Here is a 27,439-nt window from a genome sequence, read left to right on the forward strand (position 1 = left end):
GGGATGGGTGAGATGAGTAAACCCATGTAAAGTGCTTGGAACAGTGCCTCTCACGTAGTGGGTGTTCAGTCAACAGTGGCTGTAACAATGACTAAACCCACTTTTCTACAGCCAGCTTTTTTGAACTTTTAAAAATCCATCTAAGTAAGCAGAGAAATTTCCAAGCAAAGCAATGGTTTCTCTTGGGGGTGGGGTAGAGTGGTAGCCCCCAATCTCCAGGAAGGTCAGTTCAAGAAGAGAAACTGGGTTGGGATGGAGGTAGGACACAGACCCTTGGCTTTGGGCCAGTCCTAGCCACCCTTCCCTCCCCATCCACCTATAGCCATGAAGAATGCTACATTCCAGATCACCCCAGATGTGATCAAAGAGAGTGAGAACATACAGTTGGGCCAGGACCTGAAGCTGTCATGCCACGTGGATGCAGTGCCCCAAGAGAAGGTGACCTACCAGTGGTTCAAGAATGGCAAGCCAGCACGCATGTCTAAGAGGCTGCTGGTGACCCGAAATGACCCTGAATTGCCTGCCGTCACGAGCAGCCTAGAGCTCATTGACCTGCACTTCAGCGACTATGGCACCTACCTGTGCGTGGCTTCCTTCCCAGGGGCACCAGTGCCTGACCTGAGCGTCGAAGTCAACATCTCCTCTGAGACAGGTGGGCAGCCAAATAAGTGGCGTGGGTGTGTGTATGAGGGAGCTGGAGAGGCCCACAGAGAGGAGGTGGGTACAGAAGCTTGGGGAAAGGAGGCCAGAGTGAGGGGAAGACCGTTTGTGTTTACTTGGTGTTCTGCACACATTTATTAAGCACCTGTTAAATGTCAGGCATTGTGGTAGGCTCTGGGGCAGAGGGGTGGGCAAAATAAGCTCTGCTGGCATGGAACGAAGCAGGAAGGCAAACATTTTTCACATAGTCTCACAAATAAATATATCACTGCAAACTTTGATACACGAGAGTCAGGAAAGAGTCTCCTAAGATAGAATGTTTGATCTGAGATCTGAAGGAGGGGCGGGATTTTGCAAGGTGGAAGAGAGCAAGGGAGGCCAAAGAATCAGCACATGCAAAGGCCGAGGTGGGTAAGCACGTGGGCCATCTAGAGCCCTGAAGGAAGGAAAGTGCAGCTGGAAAAATGGAGTGAGATGGAAGAGAGCAGAGGGGTCAGTGGGGGCCAGATTATGCAGGGACTTGGGTCTTTATTCCAATAATAATAAATAACAATGAAATAATGACTAACATTTATTGAGTGCTTACTCTGTGTTCTGATGATTTCATATTTCTCTCATTCACCTTCATGGTTTACCTTATGAGATAGTTTATCACCAGTTTTTAGAGATGAAGAAACAGGCTCAGAGAGTTTAAGAAACTCACCTAAGTTAACAAACAAGTGGTGTAGCCTGGTATTCAAACCCAGGCAGTCTGACTTTAGAGCCACCCCTGAAGGGTTTATATTTTAAGAATGACAGGAGTTTGGAGAGGAGGATTTTGGAGAGAGTCTCTAGAATCTCATCTCCAGCCCCTAGCCCCTTGCATTAAGGAGCTGGCTGACTCTGACTAAGCCTCTTTAACTCTCTGGGCCTCAGTTTCTCCTCTGTGAGACACTGAACCAGATGGCTTCGGAGGCCCCTTCCATCCTAACTTCTACACAGGGAGAAGACTTTGCATCTAGGGAGTGTGTCCCTCACAAGTGGATCCCATAGCTGGGACACAGGATAGGAGAGGGAAGATGAGTCTGGGGAGTGGCAGAGGCTGGAGCACGAGGGTCTTGTTTGGGGAGCCAAGGATCTGGAGCTTTAACCTGAAGGCAGGGCAGCTTCAAAGGAAGGACAGCCCTTTAGCCTGTGGGGGCACAGGAGAGTTGGGAGCTGGGATGTTTTAGAACCAGAGAAATCAACAGGGCACAGGGCCATTTCTTCTATTTGGCTCATTAGCCTGATGCCTAGGGCATGGAGGCTTTTTAAGGGCCTATAGAAATAATTTAGCCCTGGAAAAATAAATTAATTGGCTCCAAAAATACAAAGAGAAAACTGTAAAATTAAAACCAATACATGTATAAATGTTTATAGAGTATGAATTATTCTAACTGGATAACTGGACCTCAGCTTGCCTTGCAAAGTTATTTACAGTTTATATTTAATGTAGGACATTTTAATTTGTTTGATGGGATGTGGAATGGGACCCATGGAAGTCTTTAAAAGACCCTCCAGTTGGGCGATGTGTTGGGTTGAATTAGGTTTGTCTGTGTATAACAGAAAATCCCAAAATACTACTAGTGACTTAAATGAGCTAGATGTATGTTTCTTTTTCTCATAAAAGTGAGCAGTCCAGGCTGGAATAATGGCTCCGTTCCACCAAGTCCTCAGGGTCCCAGGCTCCATCTTGTCTCGCTCTTCCGTTAACCTTAACCGTAGTGTGTGCCACCTTGTCCACAATGGCAGTTCCAGGGGCAGCCATCAATCTGCATTCCAGCCTGCAGGAAGGAGGAGGAGAGGAGGGCCATAGCCTCTCCTTTTTATTTTTATTTATTTATTTATTTATTTATTATTTATTTATTTATTTTTTTTTAGCCTCTCCTTTTAAAGACCTTTATTTCCTGTCACATCCCATTGGCCAGAATTTACGTAGCCATAGCTAGCCGTAAGGCAGGGTGGTTATTCCCACTGTGGACCGTGCTGAACTCCAAATATTCTATTACTTTGGAAGAAAGGCTAAAGATGTTGGTGGACAGACTATTGATCTGTGATCACACTCCAGAACACAAGATGGAAGCTTTAACTCTATGGGATCCAGTGGGCAGGAGAGAGGGAGTTGAGGGAAGAGGTCATTTCGTAGAACTGTTTAAAAGGTGGAACTCCCTTTGTTGGGCTAAAGGGAAAGAAGGCATAGGCCAGGACGACCTCAGATCTCTTTCTGAGTTGGGAGACCCTGAGATAGAGACCCCAGGAGGTGGAGAGAACTGGGGGAGGTGAGTTGTGTTTTGGAGACCCTGAGGGATCCTTTGGGACACCTGGGATGGGAAGCCTAGGGGAAGGGAAGCAGAAGCCCCAAAGCTGGGGCGGGCGGGGAGCACTAACCCTGCCCCTGCGCCTCCCCACCGCAGTGCCTCCCACCATCAGCGTGCCCAAGGGCAGGGCCGTGGTGACCGTGCGGGAGGGCTCGCCCGCCGAGCTGCAGTGTGAGGTCCGAGGCAAGCCGCGGCCGCCGGTGCTCTGGTCCCGCGTGGACAAGGAGGCTGCGATGCTGCCTTCGGGGCTGCCCCTGGAGGAGACCCCCGACGGGAAGCTGCGGCTGGAGCACGTGAGCCGCGACATGAGCGGGACCTACCGCTGCCAGACGGCTCGGTATAATGGCTTCAACGTGCGCCCTCGCGAGGCCCAGGTGCAGCTGAACGTGCAGTGTGAGTCTCATCGCCCCACCTGGACTGTCTTCTGAGCTGTCCCTCCCGGTTCTCAGCCTCACCTGCCCCTCTTCGCCCCTTCGCTCCAGGCCAACCAACCCTCCTCCCTCCCCGCACTGCTGCTGATAGCCCTAAAACCTTGTCATCCCCCCCTGCCCCAGTTCTAGGGGGCGAGGTCTGTGACCCCTGCCACATTTCCACCATCAAGCGCCGCCCCGCCCCGCCCCCACCATCCTCATTCCCGCGGACCCAGTGAGCAAAGAAATAATTGATTTTGACAGGTAGAAATGGTTAGTTTGAAAGACCTTCAAGGGAACACGTCGTGTCTGATGGTAGAACGATGAGAGTGATGAGTTAACTGACCTCGTGCCAAGCACTGTTCAGAAAGCGCCTTAATGCATGACCTTCTTTGACCCTTCGCAGCCCTATAAGTAGACTCTGTTATTCCCTTATTTTTACAAATAGAGAAACCGAGTCACAGGATAAGTAACTTGCCTAAGGCCTCACCAGCTAGTTTGAGGTAGGGCTGGGATTTGAACCCAAGGCGTCTAGCTCCGGGGATCGTGCTCTGAACCCTGATGTTACACTGCTTTTCACTGCGGCGGCGGGGGAGGGGAGGGTGTGGGGGACTGAGGGGTTTGAGGCGAGACCGAGACCCGAGGCCCAGCATGGGAAGCATGGCTGGAGGAATTGGCCCGGAGGGGTGGGTATCCGCCGGTCACGGGGGTATGAGCGTGGCTATTGAATCCTCGGAGATCTCTGCAGGCTGGGGGGTGCGGGGGCCGGGTCGGCCGCGTCGCCTCGGACGGGCCCATCCTCAAAGCCCACCCGGCCCCGCTGACCGCCGCCCCCGCCCCCAGTCCCGCCCGAGGTGGAGCCCAGCTCCCAGGACGTGCGCCAGGCGCTGGGCCGGCCCGTGCTGCTGCGCTGCTCGCTGCTGCGGGGCAGCCCCCAGCGTATCGCCTCGGCCGTGTGGCGCTTCAAAGGGCAGCTGCTGCCCCCGCCGCCCGCTGTCCCCGTCGCCGCCGAGGCCCCCGACCACTCGGAACTGCGCCTGGACGCCGTCACCCGCGACAGCAGCGGCAGCTACGAGTGCAGCATCTCCAACGACGTGGGCTCGGCTACCTGCCTCTTTCAGGTCTCGGGTGAGCGTCCAGGGGGTCCCGCCCACCCGCGCCCACCCGCGCCCACCTGGGGCCACCCGCGCCCACCTGGGGCCAGGCTCCGCCCCTCCAGCCCCGCCCACGGCCGCCTGGGCCCCGCCCCCTTCCAGCCCGCCTGCCCTAGGTTTAGGCCCCTGCCTCTCCGAGACCTGCCCCTGCCAGGTCCAAGCCCCGCCTCCGCCGCTCAGACCAGATCAAGACGTCTTTTACAGCCTGGTCCCCTCTAGGCGGGCTACACCCCTTCGCTCACGCCCTCTCCGTGTAGACCTTGTCTTCTCAAGGCCCGCTTATACGTGCCCGAAGTCCTGCCCATTTTAGCTCAGCCTCCTTCCCCTTGGCCTCGGACTGCCCTGCCTCTTCCAAACCCCTGCTTCCCCGGGCTTAGGCTTCGCCCCTTTAGCCCCGCGAGCGCCAGGTATGGGCCCTTCCCATTCACACCTCACCTAGGCCCCAACTACAAGGCCTAGGCTCTACCCCTTGCAGCTTCAGCCAATCCCAGCTCTCCGTTTCCTTCTTCCTCCGTAGCAGGTGCACCCCAGCCCCGCCCACACCAGGTTCAAAACCGCCCACTCAAGCCCTGCCCCACCCCCTCCATCTCAGCCGGCATAGTTCAAGCCCCTCCTCTTTCGTCCTTGGCCCCAGAGGCTACGGATGGAGGACCCCCCTCCTCTTTTCCTGACTTGCAGGCCCAATGTGAGGGGCCTGAGCTGTAGCTAAGAGGAGCGAAGAGGACCCTGGGCTCAACAGCTTCTCTGGAACGCCGTGGCTGGCTCTGGGCCAGCCAGCATACATTTCCTGAGCTGTCACTCCAGGCCCCTTGGTGCCCAGAAATCCCTCTCAGCCCATCTCATCATCAAGTCATTCCCGGGTGGGCTATTAGGGGCTGCAGGCGGGCATGGGTGAGTCAGGAAGGGGTGGAGGTCATGGTGAGGGCTGAGGGGAACGCATAGGGGCCAAGGGGGTTGCTGATCCCTTCTCTTCCCCCTTCATTGAGGGTAGAGATGGTTCCCTATTGGAGCTGGTGGCAGCGCCCCTGGAGGAGAGCCCCAGGTGTGCCTGTCTCCATCTACTGCACCTGCAGCTCTCCCAACAACCCCCGACTGACAGGGTGCCCTTTTAGCTCTTGTTTGGATCTCCTCACTCAGAAGCAGGGGGCCAGGACCACAGGTCACTCCCCAGCCCTTCCCCACCCCACCCAGCCCTGCAGCCAGAGGCCCCTGTGACATTTCCCACCTCCTTCCCCCCTCCCCTGTTCTCCCACACTTTCCCTGTCTCCCCACCTTTTTGCCTCCCTATCTCTCTCCTTTCTCTTCCTTCTTCCTCCATGTCCTTGACCCTTCTTTACGTCTTTTTCCCCATCTTCTTTCCTGTGTCCTTTCTAATATTCCTCCTCCAATATTCCTCCTCCTCTGTCTTCCCAAATTTTTCTTCTCTCTGGCTTTTCCTCGGCCTTTCCTCTCTATCCTCACAAATACCACGTCTTGGAATTCCCAATCTTCCTTTTCTCCACGTCTGCCTCCCCTCCTACTCCACCCTCATTCCCCCATTCTCCTCGTCTCCCACCATCTCCTCTCTTCACCATATGCCCTTTCTCTTTGTCTCCCCATACTGTGTCTCTGTTCCTCGACATCCTCTTCTGTCCCCCTCTCCCGTGCCTCCTCTCTCTGTGTCTGTCCCCATCCCCCACCCTTCATGGCCCCACGCCCCCCTCCCCGTCCTCTCAGCCAAAGCCTACAGCCCGGAGTTTTACTTCGACACCCCCAACCCCACCCGCAGCCACAAGCTGTCCAAGAACTACTCCTATGTGCTGCAGTGGACACAGAGGGAGCCCGATGCTGTCGACCCCCTGCTCAACTACAGACTCAGTGTCCGCCAGGTGGGCCAAGGGGGACAGGGGCCCAGTGCAGGCTGACCCTGGGAATGTCTGTCAAGCCATGGGAAGGAGTTGGAGGCAGGGCTTGAGCACACTGACCCCCTTAGAGACCACTCTCCAGAGCCAGAGAGAAAGTGTTCTGGACATAGCAGCAGAAGCCGGGAGGTTCTAGGGACCTGTCCCTTCTAGCCCCATGCTCTGGGGAAGGGGGCAGAGTCCACTCTGCTCACAAAACATAGAATCTACTTGTGTGTCAGGAGCTTAAGGTGGGGGTAGAGGGGCAGTCTCATCCACAGGGTCTCTGGAATGCGAGGCCAGGGTTATGCTGGTCTTGTGTCCAATCTAACTTCGTGTGGTTCTGTCCAAGGGGCAGTAGGTGTGGAGGGTAAAAGTGTGGCTCTGGAGCGGACTGCCTAGGCTAGAATCCAGGTCGGTGTGAGCTAGGGCAAACTACATCTGCTCGGCCTCAGTTTCTTTGATCTGTAAAATGGGAGTCATTTTACAATGTTCCACCTCATAGGCTTGTTATTTGAGGATCAAATGAGTTAATAATGGCAGATCACTTTGAGCAGCATCCAGCACCTATTCGGTGTCCGATACGCACTGCTGTCACTTACTAAGACAGCCCTAGGAGGCAGGCATGGTAGGGGTGATTGCCCTAGCTCACAGATGGGGAAACTGAGGGGCAGATTTCTTAGTCCTTTATTCTTTCTGCTCCCTGATACTGCCCCGCACCGCACTCTCCGAGTTGTGCCAGGGCCCCCGGGCTGGTGCGCTGGTGGAGGGTGTGGCCTGCTGGGCATCTGGGACCGCCCTGTATCCGCAGCTGAATCAGCACAGCGCCATGGTGAAGGCCATCCCGGTGCGGCGCGTGGAGAAGGGGCAGCTGCTGGAGTACGTCCTGACCGACCTCCGTGTGCCCCACAGCTACGAGGTCCGCCTCACGCCCTACACCACCTTCGGGGCTGGTGACATGGCCTCCCGCATCATCCACTACACAGAGCGTAGGTGGTGGGGGCGGGTGGGGGGAGGGGGGCTCACCTCCTACCCAGGAGACCCCTCCAATCTCCCCACAGGGTTCCAGAACTTGGGGCTCCCCAATGTGCGGTGTCCTACTTTATCACAGCCGGCTAGGCCCCTCTGGTCCCCAAGCCTGGTTTCCGGAGCCCTGTCCCCTGGTCCCAACCCAAGCCTGGGCACCCTATGTATGGTCCCACACTTTGTCTGTTCTGACTTACTTTTCCTGCTTGCTTTCTCAGCCATCAACTCTCCCAACCTGTCAGGTGAGACACCTCCCTCCCACTTCCCCTTCCCTCTGGGGACACAAAGACTCCCTGGGGGTGGGGAGGACCCCCCCAGAGATACCCAGAGAGAAAATGGCATGGAAGCTTGCAGCTGGAAAGAAAATCCAAAGGCAGCAGAATTAGGCTTGGAGATGTGTGCATCCAAGATTTATTCTGGGGCTTAAAAGGGGGGCAGAGGTGGGGGGCATCTGTAACTCAGGGCCTTTCCTCTTCATTTGGCACCCTGATCCTGTCCCTAAAATCAGCATCCCTAAAAGAAAAATAGAGAGACCAGACTAGTCCACATCCCCTGCTCTCTGCGGCAGGGGTCCTTAATCTGAGATCCATGAGGCCCCCTCTGCCCCAGAGGCTCTGTGTATAGAATTCAGGGAGTCCATGAACGTGGAACATGGAAGGGCGCACATCTTCATCCTCCCCTAACTTCTAGAAGTTAAACATCTCCTTCAGCGACGAATGTAGGCAGCAGACCACAGTAGTGTCACTACCTGTGACTTTGTCATCAGGACCAACCTGAGGTTTGCACATCACCTGAAAGTTGTTGCAGCCATTCCTAAATATCACATACGTTCATCAGGACTTCGAAGTCACCGTGATTATTAGAGCTAACACTAGATCCTGTTATTTAATTAAATAATAAGGAAGCCCTCATATTATTATATCACAAATGTGTTTTTTAAATATTTTGACAGCTGTATCTCAATATAATTTTTTTAAATGATATATTTTTTTATTTATTTTATTTATTTATGATAGTCACACAGAGAGAGAGAGAGAGAGCCAGAGACACAGGCAGAGGGAGAAGCAGGCTCCATGCACTGGGAGCCCGATGTGGGATTCGATCCCGGGTCTCCAGGATCACTCCCTGGGCCAAAGGCAGGCGCTAAACCGCTGCGCCACCCAGGGATCCCCTTATCTCAATATAATTGATTTCCTTTGTGACCCTATGTATTTCATTTTATGCATCTAAAATTATTATTCTGAGATGGTGTCCTTAGACTTCACTAGACATCAGGTGTCTGTGGTGCACAAAGGTTAGGAAGTCCTGTTCTAGGAACAAACTTGTCAGGGGCCCCGTTGCCTGGTCTCTCAAGCCCTGAGATCCAAGGCCCACTGCTCAGATGCACAGTACTTGCCCTGGGGTGGCCAGGGAGGGCGGAGCTGGACCAGGGGCCTGAGGAGCCTGACCCTCTTTGTCTCCTCCCCACCCCTGCCCCAATGCAGACAACACCTGCCATTTTGAAGATGAGAAGATCTGTGGCTACACCCAGGACCTGACCGACAACTTTGACTGGACACGTCAGAATGCCCTCACGCAGAATCCCAAGCGCTCCCCCAACACTGGTCCCCCCACTGACATCAGCGGCACCCCTGAGGGTGAGGACACGGCCTGCTGCAAGGATAGGTTCAGGGAGGGGCCTAGCATCAGGGAGCCCCAGTCTGAGGGGAGACACAGCCCTGCCCCCGGGAGCCCCAGTCTGAGGGGAGACACAGCCCTGCCCCCAGGGAGCCCCAGTCTGAGGGGAGACACAGCCCTGCCTCAGGGAGCCCCAGTCTGAGGGGGGAGACACAGCCCTGCCCTCAGGGAGCCCCAGTCTGAGGGGGGAGACACAGCCCTGCCCCCAGGGAGCCCCAGTCTGAGGGGAGACACAGCCCTGTCCTCAGGGAGCCCCAGTCTGAGGGGAGACATAATTCTGTTGTCATGGGGATCCCGAAGAAGAGAAGCTGTGGTAGAGCTGGGAACTCCTGACCTAGGCTCCTGTGCTGTGCGGTGAGGTAGGGAGATGGAGGCACCTGAGGTCAGATGAAGTTAAGGCAGCGAAGGAATCAGATGGCAGTAGGCCTGTGCGGGGTGAGAGGGGGGCTCTTGGTACATCTCTCCCTCCCCAACAGGCTACTACATGTTCATTGAGACATCAAGGCCCCGGGAGCTGGGGGACCGAGCCCGGTTGGTGAGTCCCTTGTACAATGCCAGCGCTAAGTTCTACTGCGTCTCCTTTTTCTACCACATGTACGGGAAGCACATCGGTGAGTTGGGGGACCAGACAGTCTGCCCAAGTATTGTCAGGGCTGGGAGGAGAGAGGGAGGCCACGGGAGGCTGGCACTGGCCGGTGAGAGGCCTGGGCTTCCCCACTTGGCTGGATCACACATCCTTGGAGGGGGTGTGGCCAGTATCTGGGTGAGGGAGGAAGCTTCTCTGAGGTTTTGAAATGATGAAGCCTTCCTGGGTCTGCAGAGAAAATGGCTCTAGCAGGACAAGATGGAAGCCTTGGAGGAGAGGGCGAAAACAGCCAAGAAGGTGCCCATGTTGAGCACCTGCCAGGTGCCAGGTGACATCCTGAGTGCTCTGCACCTGTAATCTCATTATCTCTCACATGCACCAGGCGAGGGAAGTGTCACCATGTAAATCAGAGAGGTCAAGCATTTTCCCCAAGGTCACACAGCAGCCCAAGTTGTCTGACTCTCCAAAGCCCTAAAAACAGGGTTGGGAGGGTGCTGCTTTGTGAGCAGTGAGGGGAAGTCCTGCTTCCTAAGTGTGGGCATCCCTTTGCCCTTTGGGAACAGATGGCAGGAGAGTTGCATTAATCAATGAACTCGTCATTCAGCCATGCCTTCCAGAGCTTCTGCTCTGTGCCAGGCACCAGGTGCTGCAATAAACAGGGCAGAGCAGTTCCCTGTCTTCCTCTCACCTGCAGTCAAGTGAGAGAGACAGATTTTAAACAGCTAATTGCACCAGATAAGATTGAGTGACCTTTGTGACACGTGTCTACAGCAGGACAGAAGCCAAGACAGCTAGTAACAGGGACGAACGCTGGGGGCTTGGTTATGGGAGACTCTGCTGAGGAAGTAACAAGGTTTTACATTTTTTATTTATTTCTTTGTTTATTTCTTTATGGGACAGGCCATGGGTTGAAAGGCACAAAAGGCGCATGATGAGAGTCCCCCTCCCATCCCACACCTCCTGCTAGCTAGAGCCCTGCCCCAAAGGCAACCATGGCACTAGATTTGGGAGCAAGTTTCCAGAAACACTATGCATATGGAAGCCAGTACATGTATATTCTATTTGGTCCCATCCCATTTTACACAGGCTGTTTGTGTCTTGCTTCTCCCTCTAAACTGTACATCTTGGCGATCCTGACTTATCAGACCACAGGAAGCTGCATTGTTTTCCTCAGCTGCACGATAGAGGAAGTGACATTAGGCAAGAGTAGACCTAATGGCTCTTTGGGAACAAGTCTCCACTGCTCAAGTCGTGGGTCAGGCTGAACTCATGAACCAGGATGGGGATGGGATGGAAGGTTCTGCATCTACTCGGCCTTCCAGACCATCCACCCAGACCATCGCACCTGCAGCTGGGTCTCTGGCCCTGGTGAAAAGGTTCCTGTGGAGTTGGTGGGTTGGGTGACCAGGACGGCTCTGCCCTAGCCAGGCCAGTCATTTCCATTTGGCTTCCCCACCTAGGGCAACCAATTCAAACCGGTTCCGGTTTGCCTTTACCTTTCCCAGTTGTAACACTAAAAGTCCCATATCCCAGGCAAACCAGAACAGTTGGTCACTTTATCCTCAGCTCCAGAGGGGCCCTGGGGACCCAGCTGCCAAGAGGAGGGCCCCAGAAAGGCCTTAGGAGCTGGGATATCTGGGGACTTGAGAGCAGAGAGAGCCCTGAGGAAGCAGTCCGTGCTCCAGAGCTTGCGCAGCCTTCCCTAGCAAGTGGAACAAACACCAGGCACTGAAGGCTTCCCAGAAGCAGATTTGAATTGGACCCGAGGAAGACCCTGTGAGCATCAGCTCTGGACAGGACGGCTCTCCAGCAGGGATGCTGCGGAGGGGCCCTGCGTCCCATGTCATGTTACTCCCCTGCTCTGCCCCCTTCATCACCGTCTTCTCTAGGCCTCCAGTGTCTGGTCCCTGCCTCCTTCTCGGACCACATTTTCTGCCGCTTGCCCCTTGGCTCCTGCTCAGCTTGAGAGCACACTGGTCTCCTTGCTTTTCTTGAAATACTTGAAGTGGGTTCCTGCCTTAGAGGACTTTGCTCATGATGTTTCTTGGCCTGGAACATTCCTCCCCTCCCCTCATTCAGGTCTCCTCAGAGAGGTCCCTGACAGCCCCATCTAATATACCTCTTCATTTTTTTCCTTGCATTATTATTTTTATAATGCTTGTCACCAATAGAAGGTAAGCTCCAGGAGGGCAGGGGTCTTTGCCGTATTTCCTGACATAACTCTAGTGTCCAGAGCAGTGCCTGGCACATAGCGGTGCTCAATTAGTTGAACAGATGATTGGTAGGGAGATCTAAGGCTCATGAACCCCAAAGTAACTTCTAACCATGAGGTTCTCTGAAAGTCCTTTTTCCGTTGTGAGGACTGTCACAAACAGTTCTTCATTCAGCATTTAATTATTGAGAACCAATAACAATTTGCTACAGACCTTCCCTCAAAATGTCAAATGGGGGGAAGAAGATGTGAATACCATGAACTGTCCCGCCACAGAGCAGAGAATGGTCTGAGCCTGGAGGGTGCCGTGTCAGGACTCGGGGTTCACAGAAAGCATATGGAGGACTCCCAACTTAAGCCATAGGAAGACTTCTTGGGAGAGATGACATTTCCAAGAGGCCTCGAATCACAAGAAGGTTTTGGCCAGGGGAATGTGGTTGGGGTGGGGAGGGAGTCTCAAGCAGTGGGGAAAGCCCAGAGGCTGGAAAGCTGGAGTATGTGTGTCCAGGCTCCAGCATGCAGTTCCCTTTGGCTTTGCAGGGTGGCAAGGAAGGTGGGGGAGAACAGGCCCACCCTTAAGGGAGGTTGGGCCCTGGCCGACCCCTGTGAAAGGCTGTCAGGAAGCCGGTGAGCAGGGGAGATCCTGGAGCTGAGGGGTTACTCAGGGAAGTGAACAGAAATTCAATTTTTGCTTAAGCAGTGAAAAGGAGGGGTTCACCCCCATTGGTATTCTTGGGGGAGGGTGGTTGAAGAGGAAGAAAAGATGGGAATTGAGGAAGATAGGAAGTAGGACAAGAGCTCCAGGAGGGGGAAGAGAGAGGATCCCTTTGCGGCCAGTGAGGGGTCTGAAAGGTATCGTGGCTTGGGTCTGCTGCAGCCTTGCACCTCCCGGCCCACGGGGAGCTGGCTGCAGCCCTCCGACAGGCCCACCTGCTGGGAGGGTCCCCACCCCAGCCTAGCTCTGCTGCTGGAGAAGGGGGTGTTTCCTGCTGCCCTATTCCCTCCTTTCCCCTCCCCTCCTTGCCCGCCTGGCAGCTCTGGGCACCAGCTGTCCCCAGACCTTGTGTCTTTCCGGCCAACTCCTTTCATCTCAGGCAGGTAACATTTGGTGGCTCTTCCCCATCGGGGGTCTGTCTATCTGGTGTCACAGATGGTGTGGCTTTGTCTATGGGCAGTGCCATGGAAATGCCAGCCGCCGGGCACTAAGATTGATTCCCCTTCCATCTGAGCCAGGTCTTTCACATCACTGGGGGCTTGAGGTGGGCTGGAAGAGCCAGGAAAGGGCATGACATTGACTGGGTGCCCTTAGCCAAGCCATGGTCCCTTATCTCTTTTCCAGAACCCCTAGCACCTCCAGATTTCCAGGCCCCCATGGCTGTGGGCAAATGAGCTCAGCACCCACAGGCAGATGCCCTCAACATTTCACTTTCGCTGTTTCTTTACCATGGCTATGCAGCACAAATACCAACATCTGTCTTTAAAGCAACTCACCCTTTTTCTCTTAGCTTTGTCCTAAGTATCAATTAGAGAAATCATGAGTTTGAAGGACTAGCTTTATTCATTTCTTAAAACATACATCTAAGTATTAAGCTTTTTAAAAAAGATTTTATTTATTCATTTGAGAAAGAGAAAGAAGGAGAGAGAGAGAGATCATGAGCAAGGGGGAAGGGCAGAAGGAGAGGGAGAAGCAGACTCCCCGCTAAGCAGGGAGCCCAGTGCAGACTCGACCCCAGGACCCTGGGATTACGACCTGAGCTGAAGGCAGATGCTTAACTGACGAAGCCACCCAGGCGCCCTAAGCATTAAAAATTTTAAAGTCCATTATTGCTGTGCCTCCAGAAATCATCCCATGGCAGGGCTATGCTCTGTGTGCTTTGGGAATCCTGCTCTGTGCTCAGTCGCTGGCCCCACTGCCAGGGACCACTCCACTGTTTAGAGGCAGAAGGATGGTGTGTGTGTGTGTGTGTGTGTGTGTGTGTGTGTGTGTGTGTGTGTATTGGGGGGTGGTTAGGTGGAGGTTAAAAGGAAGCAAGGAAGAAAGGTTTGATTAAAAAGGAAGGCAAGGAATGAAAGAAAAGTTGCAAGTTGTCCTGATGGGTTGAAGCTCGGCTGCTGTATCTCTGTCCCATGTTGAGGGCCACCCCCCACCGCCCACCTCCCCAGGATGAGGGGATTGTGAGCCAGTCTGGGCTAGTGCTGTGGGCAGCGACAGAAGAGGGGGACCTGGAGAATGTGGAGGGGTAAGGGCACCCTTGCCTGGACCTCACTGCCCCCCTCTCTCCCCATACACACCACAGGCTCCCTCAACCTCCTGGTGCGGTCCCGGAACAAAGGGGCCCTGGACACGCACGCGTGGTCCCTCAGTGGCAATAAAGGCAATGTGTGGCAGCAGGCGCATGTGCCCATCAACCCCAGCGGGCCCTTCCAGGTGAGTGCACCTTCCAGGTGAGTCCAGAGGCCCCTCCCAGGCTCCCCCAGCCCTCGGGCCAGTGCTGGGGAGAAACTCAGGCCGACCCCTGTGAAAGGGGCCTTCCAAGTGGACTGAGGGGGTCTGGGGCCTTCCAAGTGGACTGAGGGGAAGGGGTTGGGGGGCTCTCTCTAACAGAACCCCTCATCCCTGCTCTCTGCTCTCTGACCCTGCCCCAGATTATTTTTGAGGGGGTTCGAGGCTCTGGCTACCTGGGGGATATCGCCATAGATGATGTCACACTGAAGAAGGGAGAATGTCCCCGGAAGCAGATGGATCCCAATAAAGGTGCAGGATGGGGAGGGAGGGAGGAGCCGAATCTGTGGGGGGCTGTGTAGGTAGGTACCTGTCTGTGTCAGGAGAAGGAGTTTGTGTCTGCATGGGGGTTCAGAGAGACTGGGTGGAGGGATGCATGTGTCCGTGACTATGGGGGCAGGTGCTGGTGTGTCTGGTATGCACCTCGGGCCCCACCCTGCCTCAGGTGATGGGGCATTGGTAGAGCAATGAGACTAACCTGTGCGCTCCCATGAACTTACTGAGTCATCACAGTACTTGAGTGTCTCCTGTGCCTGCCTCTGGGTATGTGTGTGTGTGTGTGTCCAGAAGTGAACATGTACCCCACCCCCCAGGGCCAGGTGTTTGCAATCATAACAGCTGGAATTTACTGAGTAGATTGCCACGAACCAGCCAGGGTACAAAACCCTGTATATGCATGATCTCATAGCCCCTCAGGGTAGCACTTACCACTAGACTCATTTTACAGATGAGGAAACTGAGGCACATGGAGGTCAGGTGATTGCTCTGTGTCTTAACAAGCTGCAGAGCCAGCATTTGGACCTGGCAGGCTTAAGTCAACCCGCACACCACCCGACTTTACATCTGTGCTTACGAGTGTGTCTGCGCAGTGAGGGCAGTGTCTGCCTTTAGATCCCCCGGAGAGAGGGGGCAGCTTGCCATTCCCTGGCCCTGCCAAGCTGACCAGAGCCCTGGCCTGTGTCCCTTCTCTCTCCTGTCGCAGTGGTGGTGATGCCGGGCAGTGGAGCCCCCCGCCAGCCCCACCCACAGCTCTGGGGGCCCATGGCCATCTTCCTCTTGGCATTGCAGAGATGATGAGAACTGCATGGCCCCCCACCCCGCCCCCGGCACACCAAAGTGTCCGCATCGTACCAAAGACTGACCCCCGCCAGCCGGGGTGCCCAGGGGCAGGGCCGGCCCGCCAGGGAGGGGGCCTACGTTGGCTGCGAGGATGAGCAGAGAACAAGGACAGAGGCCTGGCGCTGAGGCCCTGGAGACGGTCGTTTGACACACGCACACACTCACACTCACACACACAGAGATATATTAAAGCACAAGTTTCTATCCGACCTGCCAGCACCTTCTTTTCTGCGGAGACAAGGGACTCACCTGAATGGTGTCCGCCACCCCAGGGACCTCGGCACCACGTGGGCCTTGTCCTGGCTGCACCTGTGGTGTATTTCTGACTTTCTCTCGTTCCTAACTCAGCCCAGTGGCTTTACCAGAGGGGAGCCAGAAGGGGAGCAGACTCGGGAGCCCTACCCTTGGCTGGACTCTGTGACTCCCCAGGATAGGGGAGGCCTGGGTCAAAGGAGGCCGGGGGGTACTTTGTGAGCTCTGTGAATGTCCCTCTGCAGGCAGTGGCGACAGGGGTGGGGCACCTGCTGCAGGCCCTCAGTTTTCAGGGCAAGGGCTGGAAGGTGGGGAGACCCCAGGTCACCTCCTTGATCCCTTGACCTGTTCCTCAGATATCATATCCTCCCCGCACTATGCCCGTTTGAAGGGACCCAGCACAGAGTCTTGGGCCTGGGCAGTCTGAATATTGCCGCCTTCCTTCCTGCCCCATCTGACCCCACTCCCACCCCACAAGGAGCTAGATTCCTGAGAGCACAATCTCCAACCTAGTCTGCTGGCCTAACCGCAGCGCCCACCTGTGTCTCAAAGGGGTAGGAGGTAGGGGGTGGGAGGAGGGGGGTAGTGGCCAGCCATTTTCTGGGATGAGGCTTCCCTTTGAGAGGAGCAGAAGGGAAGGCCTGTTTTCTTGAGTAGTGCAGAGCCTTCGTTTTCTATATACTTGGCATGAAGGGGTGCTCTGGATGGGAGCGTGTGTAAAGGGGGTGCCCCTATTCCCCCTCCACTGCAAAGCACCATCTAGCTGGCTCTTCCCCTCCCTGCCCAGGGGTTTGTGGAGCTGGGCAGAGGGCCATTGCTGGCCTCCTGTGTTGCCTGGGAGCCAAGCTCCCGTCCAGAACTGTGAAGAGGCTCCCTGGTCTTGGGTTCTGGGTTGGGCGCCTAGATGGGCACATTGGGATCTAGGCCTTTCCTTTTCAATGTCACCCCTGAAATCCCCCCACCACACTATCCATGGGAGAGAGAGGCCCAGCCCCTTCCAGAGTGAGTCTTCGTGTATGTGTCGTACGTGTGGCCGTGTGTGTGGGGGGGTGTGTGTGGGTGTGTGTGGGTGTGTGTGAGTGTGTGTGCACGTGTGCACGCCCGTCTGTGCTAGTATAGAACTGTGGGCACGTCTCTGGGCAGGAGTGTGTGCAGATTATGAGTCTGTACGTGCAATTACACATATCTGTGAGGCCGGTCTGCGGCTTCGGCATGCGTGTCCACCTCCGCCAGTGACATGAATGTTTGTGGGGTGCCGGCCAAATATACCACTCTGCAGCCCTGTTCTGTAGCCTCAAGCTGCCGGAATCTCTATGTTTTATCCCCTCTGGATGACAAAGAGCTTACAGATGACCCTATTGAAATGCAAAAAGCTTTGGTGGGGCGTGTTACAGGGCTTGGCCTGGAGCTTTCGGTGGGGACAGCTGCTGGGAAGAGGGACCACCGGCAATGCCAAGAGGCAGGCAGGGAACCAGAGTGGAGGCTGCCCACGTCGTGGCTTTGCCAGGCCCACGCTGTCATCATCACCAACAGCTGGTGGGTGGCTGGGCCAGGCCTGGAGTGGGGCCTCCGATCCCCGACCAGCCTGGCTGCCTCCTTGGCCCAGCCAAGGCCTCTCCAATTGAGTGGCTCCAGGTTCCCAGGACACACTTCCATCACGTCTGCTGAGTATTGTTCCTTAATTGTCCCATCTGTGCAGGGTCTGTTGCCCCAACTAGACTGTGAGCTCCTCCTCTGAGCCTTCCAACCTTCTCCCCCGCCCCGCCCCAACCTCCTGCCCAGCACAAGTGGGCCTGTTATGGAAATCACAGCAGGCTTTGCCCAGTGGAATGGATTATATAAATCAGTGCTTCCCAGCCCTGGCTGCAGAAGAGAACCACTGGAGGGTCTTAGAAAGCACTGATGCTTGGGTCCTATGCCCAGAGGTTCTGATTTAATTGGACTGGTGTGCAGCCTGGCATCAGAAATGTGTAACGGCTCCTCAGAAGAACCCAGGAACGAGAACCACTGGCCTATCACCAGCCAGGTGCTTCCTCTGTGCCCTTGCAGGGGTGGATCCAGAGATTCCAGAGAGGAATAGCACTGAGCCTTTCCTCCTCATAGCACTGAGGTCCTCGGTCCTCACGTGTGGATGGGCAAGGGTGGTGCACGTGTGTCTGTGTGTGCAGGCAGGTGTGCAGGGAGTGTGGGTGTCGGTGGGTATTAGCATAACAGTGTGTGATGTGAGTGTCTAGTGTGTGCCTGTCTGCGTGTGGGAGGATGTGGTCTGCAAGACAGAGCGTCTTCTTGTATCCCTGGGTGGTGACTGTGGGTCAGCATTTGTGTGTCTGCCTGAGTTGGCACCTCTGTCTCAGTGTCACCTGTGCCGTGTGTGTCTTTCAGTGCCCGTGGGTGTCAGTGTCTGTGTGCTAGTAGGTGGTTCGTGAAAGACCCCCCCCCCCAGCCCAGGGGAGACCAGGCTGGCTGGATCCAGTGCATCTCCCCCGTGGCAGTCTCGCCCTCTGGGTCAGGGTGGCTGAGGCATTTTGTGGCCTTAAAACAGGGAGTCCGGGGTCAGCTCTCAAGGTGTTGGGGTTGGTTCACCCCTGTCGCCCCCAGTTTGATGTCTTGGGGAGACCTCTGGGGCCAGGTGCTGTACAGGTAGAAGCGGGGGAGTCTCAGCTTGGCTGTCTTGCCCTTGGGACCAGAGACAGCCACCTAGGGCACCGAGCTAAGCCTGCAGGCCACCCCTCAGCCCTGGGATGCTCCGCCCAGCTTGCCTTCTCTGGGATACCCTTCCTCCTCTTTCCCATTCATTCTCCCTTCTCCCTTGGTGGAAGCCCCTGGCTCAGGCTCTCACTGCCAGGATGGGCCTCAGAGGTCCTTCCGTAAATGAGAAAGGCACAGGGGTGGGGGGACGAATTGGCCCAACATTACACAGCTAGTTGGAATGGAGCCAGCCCTGGAAGCCCCATACTACAACACCCAAGGGTGTCACATTGCTGGCCACTGCCGCCTGCCTGGCAGCAATGAGGAGCTTGGTCAAACTGCCCTGTCTCTGGGCGCTGGCACAGATGTTACAGATGTTACTGGGCACCTGCTTTAGGAGAGGTACTGTCTCCCTGCCCCAAATTCTGGCCTCTCATCCCAGGCCACTACTCCTACCACCCCAGATCTGGCCTGGGGGCCATGTGGATGCTGCCTCCCCCTGCCCACACTGGTTTTAGCTGCTGTGCAGGCTCCCAGATACAAGGGACTGTTTGGCCTCCTTGGCCGTCTGTCTTCATATGAGCCTGGGCTTGAAATGAAAGTCAGTCTGTCATGGTGGGCTTCCCCCTAAGGACCAAGAGGGCTGGGGTGAGAGGGTACAAAGTCTTGTGTTTTCCTCTCCCTGGACTCAGAGGGCTTGGGAGTATTTTCAAGGTCTGTCCCAAGGAATGGGATAGATGAATCTGCTCTGGAGGGTCCCTGTAGGGTCACCGGTTGAGGTTCTGGGTTCTGGGGAGCCCTGCCCACTTCCAAAGGCAAGATAGCATGCCCCTCTCTGTCGAATCAGTGCTGTGTGTGAGAGTGTGTCTGTGATGGTAAGGGTGGGGGTGTGTATCTCTGTGTATGTGTGTGTGTGTGTGTGGGTATATGAGGTGTGTGTACATGTCTGAGGGTGTGTGCTGGGGCAGAAGGACCACCCCTTCCTAGGGATCCCTTGACCCTTAGAGCTGGAAGGGACTTTCGAGATCATCTAATCCAGTGTCCCCACCGTACAGGTGAGAAAGCTGAGGTCAGAGAGATGGCATTTGCCCACCATCACCCGTCCCTCATGTCACCTGCATTCATTTCCCAGAGGCCCCACTAGAAGTGCCCTCCCTCCCGTACCTCCTCACCTCCTCCCAGCTACCCCCATAATTATCATCTCAGTTCAACTCTGTCTCTGTGGTCTCCAAGCATCCTTCCTGCCCCAGGTGGCCAGCTCACCAAGGCCTTTATCCCCAACCCAGGAGAAGGGGCAGGGGAAGGAGGGGACAGCTCCAGCCCTGAGGCCTCACAGACTTGAGAGAAAAGCCAACCCCTCCATGCCCAGGCCCACCCCACCACCAAGGTAAAAGCACAACAGGAGACCCTCATTAATGGGTGAAAGGTATTGGGGTTGTTTTAGTCACACGACCCCATCCTCACCCCTTTGCCTTGCTCTCTGTCTCCACCCCAGCCTCTGTCCCCTCTCTGTCCCTCTTTCACCCCGAAGGCCCCCCCAAATGTAACCTCTAGTTGCGGACGCGGTTGTTTCAATCAATAAAGCTGCAGTGTTCTAGTGCTCTGGGTCCGGCTGTGTGTGTGGGCCCCAGGTGGGCCAGAAGGGGGCCTGGGTGAGTGGCTGTGGTTGGGGTGGGGGTCTTTTCAGGCCCCTGGGGAGAGCCCTTCTCTTTTGGCACCTGCTATCACAGGTCCTGCTCTGCCTCCCAGGCAGTGGGGACCTGCGTTCTGGTCTCCAACCCAGTGAATCTGGTGTCCTTACTCATTTGTTCCTTCAATAAATATTAGCCAAATACTGCCTTTATGGAAGCTCCTGCTTTAGTGGGAGAGGTGGACACTAAGCTAATAATTACACAGGAAGCACATCATTATGAATACTATTAGGGCTGTGAAGGAAGGTAAGAACTGGTTCCTATTTAAGTTGGAGATTCAGGGATGACTTGTCTAAAGGAGAGGCATTTAGGAGAGACCTAAAGGATAATTGGGGTTGGCCTACCAGGGCAGAGGGACTCTTCCAAGTGGAGGGAACAGAACATACAAAGGCCTAAAGGGACAAAAAACCATAGAAGGCTCAAGGAAAGGGGGAAAGGCAAAGACAGAGGAATAAAGTTGGTTAACCACCGTACCAACTTGACCTTTCCCTTCACAGCCCCCCAGATTCCCATCCTTCCTCCACTCCCCTACTCCTCTTATGAGCTCTGGGTTCCTTCCTGGCCCCATAAACCTCACTATGCACTCCAGCTGGGGCTGCCTCCATCATTTACCGCCAATGAGCTGCCCACTTACCCTCAAATCATTTTGTACCAATGTTTTACTTTTTCCCAGACCCTCCCAGAATCCTAGAACTTCAGAGCTGCAAGGTAAAGATCACTTATTTCAACCATCTACTACTGTTTTCCTTAGAAGAAACAGCTTGCCAAGATCATGGGGGTGGGCAGTAATGAGGAAAGTTCACCCTCCTGTGCACATTTGTGCAGTGACCCCAAATCAAGGGCGTGGGTATCATGATGCAAACTAGGGGGAGATCAAGCAAATGACAGGAAGAGTCTCACATTACTTAGGTACAATGACTTAGGTAGGTAGAGCAGATAGTTTCATTTCTGTGCTCCAGATGGTGAAGCTGAGGCTCAGGAAGGTGACAAGACTAGGGGTTTCCTACCCCAGTTTTATCAGTTCACATCTTGGGTAACTTTTTGCTGCCATGCTTAGGGTTTTTATTCTAAGAGCTTAGGACCATCACTTCTTTAGGTCCGTTCATTTTGTACAAGGAAGAGAGACCCACCCAAGCTCACCCACTCACTCACTCAAATACAGGAATATTATCCTAAGGATATAGGTAGTGAGGGGGACAGCCACGCTCAGAAATCCAAACAGGTGTAACAGGGATGGGATTCTTGAACCAGATAGCATTCTGGATTTAAGGTAGCTCTAGGAGCTCATGGTCCATCACCTGAAACAATGGCCAAAAATCCTTTGTTATCCTACCTATTGAAAGGAAGTCTAATTCCTTCTTCTCCTTGAATCTGGATTAGTCTTAGTGACTTATTTGGCCAGTAGAATATGACATTCTGAGATGAAGATGCCCTGAAGCGTCAGCTAAGGCTCCATGGGACATTCTCTCTGGGAGCCCTGAACTACCGCGTAGTCCACCTGCTCCGAGACCGACACACTGGAGAGGCCGCGTGAAGGGCTCTAGTGGACTGCCTCAGCTGAGCTCAGACTTCCAACCATCCCTCCCTCCCCGCAAAGCACCAGATATGGAAGTAGAGCTGCCTTGGACTGTCCAGATCAGCCCACCCACTGGCTGGATACCTTGGCCAAATGCCATATGCAACAGAAGACTTGCCCAGCCAAGCATTGCCCAAATTCCTCACAAAATCAAGGGATGTGATAAAGTTATTATTATTTAAAGCCCCTGAGGTTGGGGATAGTTTGCTACAACAGCAATAGGTAAAACCTTGGAGCGATTCAGCCACTTTCCCGGTTTCACTTCTCTCTTTGCCCATACAGTTCCTCTCCTGACTTACGGTGTCTGCCCCCTTCCTGGCTCCCACTCTCCCTCGTGACTTTCTGATGGCAGCTCCCATTCACTCCCATTCACTGACTTGGCCTCTCTAGAGAAGGGGCTGATTGGACTGGCCTGCCACTTTGTCCCTAATCACAGATGCATCATTGGGTAACCTGTTAACTGGCCAACCTTGGGTCCTCAGGTATCACAGCTGGGTGGGAGGAAAGGGTGACACATATAAAACATGGCTGCCTGTGGCCTGCTGTTTCTAGAAAGGCTGTGAGTAGGCCTACTTTGGAGAGGCAGTGGCTGGAAGGCACCATAAATTTACTTCCCTGGTTCTTCCCCTCTTTCATCACTCCTCTAGTGATCATCTGTTCTCAGGGGCACAGTTGTGCTGTGTGTACAACCGTGAAAGTGACTCCATCCAAGGGTAAATCCCAGTGGAAACTGTACAGATAGGTCAGGTAACTTAGAGGAGCAGTGTCTCGTATTCAACTCTATGATCATGCAGATGTTTTTATTTTCATGTTAAGGAAGCTAAGACTCAGAGAGGTGCTGTGGTTAGCTCATAAAATTAGGAAGAGGAAGAACCTGGAGACAAATCTTGATGTTTGATTTCGGGTGCTGGGTCCAGTGATGTCAGCCAGGTCCTCTCCTCTTCTTCCTCCCCTTTGGGGGTCATTCTGCTTTTCTCACCAGCTCATCCCCAGGGGCTGGGAGAAGCTGGGCTCTTTTCTGTGAAGCCCTCCACTTCAGATGAAAATTGTTCCTGGTCCTGATTTTCTATTTCTAGCTGCCTGACCTTTTTGCATATGTCCTTTGTGGAAAGCTACTATAACACCTTTTCAGAAAGAGGTTGGGTATAAATAAATCCAAGAAAAAAGTTGAAACTCTTCTCCTTGAAGTCACCCCAACCCCGAGTGGAAGCATCTCTCCATCCTGCTTCCCAAACCCCCTGTTCCTGAATTCATCTTGCCCGAGCATGTGGCCCTGTCAGCACCCAGCATGTGTCCCTGCTCTGAGATCAACTTGGCAAGCCCCCCAAATGCAAATCCTACCACTGAACTCATCACTCTGTCTCTTTAGCAGTTTTGGTCTTTAAAAATGTTTTCAGGCTTCCATTTCCCTCAGGCCCCATGAGACCAGCCAAAGCTCTGCTGAGTGGACTCAGCACTTTGCAAGACCTCATTCCATCTCCACATGCTGGCCTAAGTAGAATCCTGCTCTTGGTACCCCCATCTCTTCCAGGAACCACCTACCAATCGACTCTTTTCCACAAGGCAGTGAGAAGTAGAGTAAAACATGAGTCAGAGAGGCCGAGAGTCCCAAATGTCCACACAGTGGGTGTCTCTGTTGCCATTTAAAGATGCCCATAATGTATTGCTGAGAGACAGAAGGGCAGATAAGAAACAAGTATGCCTAGTACAATTTCATTTCTTTTATAAAAATATCTGTGCATATAAGTGGTTGCATTTTTTTAAGTCTAGAAGAATATTCACTGGATTATCTGTAGTTACCTCAGTGATGAAATTTCAGAAGCTCCTGATTCACATTTTAGACTTTTTCTGTACTGTCTTAATATTTTTACATGAACATGTATTATTTTTAATAACCAGGAAAAAATATATTTTCTTGGGAAAAGCCTGAAGTCATTAAGGACAACAGATTAGAAATAAAGATCATTTTCTGGGGGCATTTGGGTGGCTCAGTCTGTTAAGCAGCTGCCTTGGGTTGCGGTCATAGTCCTGGGGTCCTGGGTATGAGCCCCCCATCCAGCTCCCTGCTCAGTGGGGAGTCTGCTTCTCCCTCGCCCCCTGCTCTCTCTCTCTCAAATAAATAAAATCTTTTTTTAAAAAAAGATCATTTTCTGTTCTTAGCCTTATTTTTTATAACCATACATTACAGAGCTGGGGAAAGGGCTTTGAACTTAGGCCTTGAAATCTTGTCCTGCTGATTTATTCAAATAAAAATACTTGGACAATTGGAAGAAGGAGAAATGTTGGTTTGTGTTGACTGAGGATGAGGAGGTGGGGATGTCAAGCCAAACTGTGAGCAAGAGAAATCCCAGAGAGAATAACACTACCCAGCAACAAAGACTAGCATTTGAAATATGCCTGACACCTGACACTCGTGCATGTGCAAGGGCATGCAAGTCTTCGTGGAGGCTTGGGTGTGTGTGTGTGTGTGTGTGTGTGTGTGTGTGTGTGTGTGTTTGAGCATTCCTCTTTGGGACACCTATGTCATTGGCAGCCCCTATGCAGTGCTGGTGTCTCCCTCCCTCTCACGATTTTGAGGAGACCTCACTCCAGCTAAGAGGAGTGTGTGGGCAAACACACACAGTGGGAAGCAGGAGGGAGAGCTGTCTTCCACAGCTAAGTGAGGGCCCGGAGGGGATGGGGCAAGGTCTCTCGTTGGGCCCTTCCCAGGCTCCTCTGCGCCCACCACTCCCTAACCCCCAGCAAGCAGACAACGCCCTTGGGAACTCAGACTCTTGACTAGAAGTATCCAGGCCTCTGCTGTTCCCTGCATCAAGACTAAGGTCAGAGAAGGGGTCCTGCTTCCACTGGCAAGAGGCAGAGAGAGAGGGGCTGAAGAGAGGTAGGAAGACACCGAGATGGAGCACAATGAAAAAAGCCCTCTAAGGAGAGACAGGGGCGCCTGGACCCCAAATCTGGCTTGTGGCCTCGAATAAGCAGCCGCATCTGGACCTCAGTTTCCCTGGAAAATGAGGGAGGAGTGGGAGGTTTGAACTCAAAGGTTCTTCCAGTTCTGGGATTCAATGAAAGGAGGGGGTGAGGTGCTCCTCAGCAATGCAGAAAAAGGGGGTCCTCACATAAGAAATGGAAACCTCAGAGACAGAGCCCTATTTGTGTCTGTGGGACTGAGCACCCGTCTCCGTCCTCCCCCCCAGCACTGCCTCCCCAGCCCCTTCACTCAGGCCCAGGCCAAAGCTGGTCAGTCTGCGGCCCCTCCACACCCCAGTCCCTGAACTGGCCCCATCCCCGCCCAGAGGCAGGCAGGTGGCAGGAAGGAGCCCTGGTGGTGTCTGGGGAGTCCTGGCCAGAGCCTGGGGGCTGAGGAACCGCCTGGCAGGGAGGGAGCACCGGACTCCGGCGGGGGGGCCGGGGGGGTAGTGGGAGGGGTGGCTGCCTGCAGAGTGCCAGCAGCACTGACCAGCCCCAGGAGATGGGCGGGCCTGTGAGAGCAGAGGGGTCTTGGCAGGGTCAGCTGGATGCCAAGATCCCTGGAAGTGAGTCAAAGACAGGGAGGAAAGTCTGCAGGGCGGAGGCTACACGGTCCTGGGAGGGCTCAAGAGCATCTGGATGGTGGCAATGGCAGCTACTAGGATGGCAGGAGAGTCCTGCTCTCCACGGCTCCCAGAGGCATCACAAAAGCTCCTGTTCAGTCTGGCCCAGGTTGGGGGTGGGGGGCAGCCCAGTAAATCCAGAAGGGTCCCAGAGGGGCACTGGCCAGTCCCCGACATCCTCTCCAGGAGTGAAGGGTAGAGGCAGTGGGAGGAGTGGTCTCAGACATGTCCCTCTGCTCCCTTACCCTGGGTCCAGAGATGGGTCCCTCCCTCTCTGGGGACAAGATGAGGTGCAGTGGGGATGGCAAGTGCCCACATCCTCTCCCTCTGTGATGGGAATTTGAGGCCTTTTTCTTTGTGTAACATTCGAAGAGCAGGTGGTTTCTGCATGCTATTCCCCTGGGGACTCTGGTGGGAGGTGTGTGCCACCTTCTAGTGACTTCTGGCCTGTGGAATGGTGACAGTGGGGTGGGGGCTGGGGGTCCCTGGTCTCCTCTCTCAGTTCAGATTCCCCAACCTCCGGCGAGCAGGCCAGGTTCTGAGGAATTGGCTGCTCGTCTGCCGGCTTCGACTGCCCCCTTCCCTTGGGGCCTGCTTGGCACAGGGCCACACCTTTATAGGCCTCCATACATCTGTCTTCCTGCCTTTCTCTCACCTACCTGTCATCCTGGGAACAGCCTCCAGGACTGGCAGAGGTGTCTGTCACCTCCAGACCTAAGCAGGGCCCGGGCCCTTCAGCCTGGATCAGCCTGGAGGTGTTGTCAAGGGTTTCAACACTGAGTGGCCCTCTCCAACGGCCTGAATCCTTCCTACAACATCCCCCAGCCTCCCTGGGTGGTGCCAATGACCAGGAACTCTGCCCTTTGCAGGCAGGTCATTCCTCCTTGGCCAGCTGTTACTCTCACCTGACCCTCCACGTGATTGTGGTGGGGCAGGCTGTGGCAGAAGGGGTGAGGGGCTCTGTTCTGCACCCTCAACATTTCAGAATGGGCTGGGAACTCTAGGCTGTCTCCCTTGAGCCACTCCATGGAGGCCTGGCTATACTGTGAGAAATAGTGTAAATGTCCCGTGGGAAGGACAGACACTGAGGTCTCTGAGTCTGGGCTCTGGTCCAGCCTCTGCCACAGACTTTCTTTTGTTCTATGTATGGGCTTGGATCTTCTCATCTGCAAAATGGAAGGACGTTGGGTTGAATGATCTCCTTAGGGCCCTTCACCTCCAACTTTCAGTGTTGTGTGTTTTACATGCTATTAGGGTAAAGGATTGGTCAGAAAGCACCATCACTAATAGTCAAAAGTGGTTTTTTGACGGGGCACCTGAGTGGCTGGCTCAGTGGTTGAGCATCTGCCTTTGGCTCAGGTCATGATCCTGAGGTCCTGGGATTTAGTCCCACATCAGGCTCCCTGTGGGGAGCTGGCTTCTCCCTCTGACTCTCTCTGTATCTCTCATGAATAAATAAATAAAATCTGTTTTTAAAAGTGGGGTGGTTTGTTGTTGTTGTTGTTGTTGTTGTTTTTATCTCTGGGTTAGCCGGAGATGGAGTCCTGTAACACACACTTAGTCCAAGGGCCACGGCCTACACGAGGGACCAGCACACTTGCCTGTCCCCACAGGCCCTGTCTAGGTTCTTAGGTTTGACTGAGCCCTATTCCCTTTTCCAAAAATCACATCCTCTGTAGGCCAAGGTAGATTTCTTTTTCTCTGCTATTGCCCTGTCAGTCACTCCTGTCCAGTTTCTGGGTACCCTCTCCATCCTGGGCCCATCCTCTCTCACCACCCACCTTGGCCCCAGCAACTCTGATCTCCTTGCCTCTAAACTCCAAGAAAATCACCATCCCTCTCCCTTCATTGTCTGCCTCTCCCTTCCTGGATCCTGACCCCAGGAGTTCTCCCAACTTCCAGAGCTGCAGAGGATAAGTTGTATTTTTACTATAGAGTGTTTGTTCCTCCATTGATTGGTTCACCTACTTAGTCACTGTGGCAGACACTGGTTACTGTAGCCACAGTCATTCCCTTCTTCTTTGCTCCTCTCCCACTATAGAGCTTGGAAAACTGAGGCACTCATTTCTTAGCCTCTCT

At 54.2% G+C, this 27,439-nt stretch overlaps 1 protein-coding gene across 2 annotated transcripts in view; it reads left to right on the forward strand.

The window, feature by feature from the left end:
* The window catches only part of MDGA1 (MAM domain containing glycosylphosphatidylinositol anchor 1), a 61,118-nt gene extending 41,016 nt beyond the window's left edge, over window positions 1-20,102 (forward strand). Inside the window, exons 7-17 of one of the 2 annotated variants that reach the window (XM_041722280.1) lie at window positions 323-652; window positions 3,093-3,389; window positions 4,250-4,534; window positions 6,277-6,428; window positions 7,252-7,429; window positions 7,685-7,708; window positions 8,951-9,103; window positions 9,620-9,754; window positions 14,239-14,369; window positions 14,588-14,696; window positions 15,427-20,102. In XM_041722280.1, coding sequence (XP_041578214.1) covers window positions 323-652; window positions 3,093-3,389; window positions 4,250-4,534; window positions 6,277-6,428; window positions 7,252-7,429; window positions 7,685-7,708; window positions 8,951-9,103; window positions 9,620-9,754; window positions 14,239-14,369; window positions 14,588-14,696; window positions 15,427-15,518 — 1,886 coding nt within the window. In that variant the 3' untranslated portion in view covers window positions 15,519-20,102. The remainder of the gene's footprint in view (window positions 1-322; window positions 653-3,092; window positions 3,390-4,249; window positions 4,535-6,276; window positions 6,429-7,251; window positions 7,430-7,684; window positions 7,709-8,950; window positions 9,104-9,619; window positions 9,755-14,238; window positions 14,370-14,587; window positions 14,697-15,426) is intronic. The other variant, XM_041722279.1, reaches the window with a different exon arrangement.
* The last annotated feature ends 7,337 nt before the right edge of the window (window positions 20,103-27,439 follow it).

This window comes from Vulpes lagopus, chromosome 1, assembly GCF_018345385.1.
Source record: "Vulpes lagopus strain Blue_001 chromosome 1, ASM1834538v1, whole genome shotgun sequence".
NCBI lineage: Eukaryota > Metazoa > Chordata > Mammalia > Carnivora > Canidae > Vulpes > Vulpes lagopus.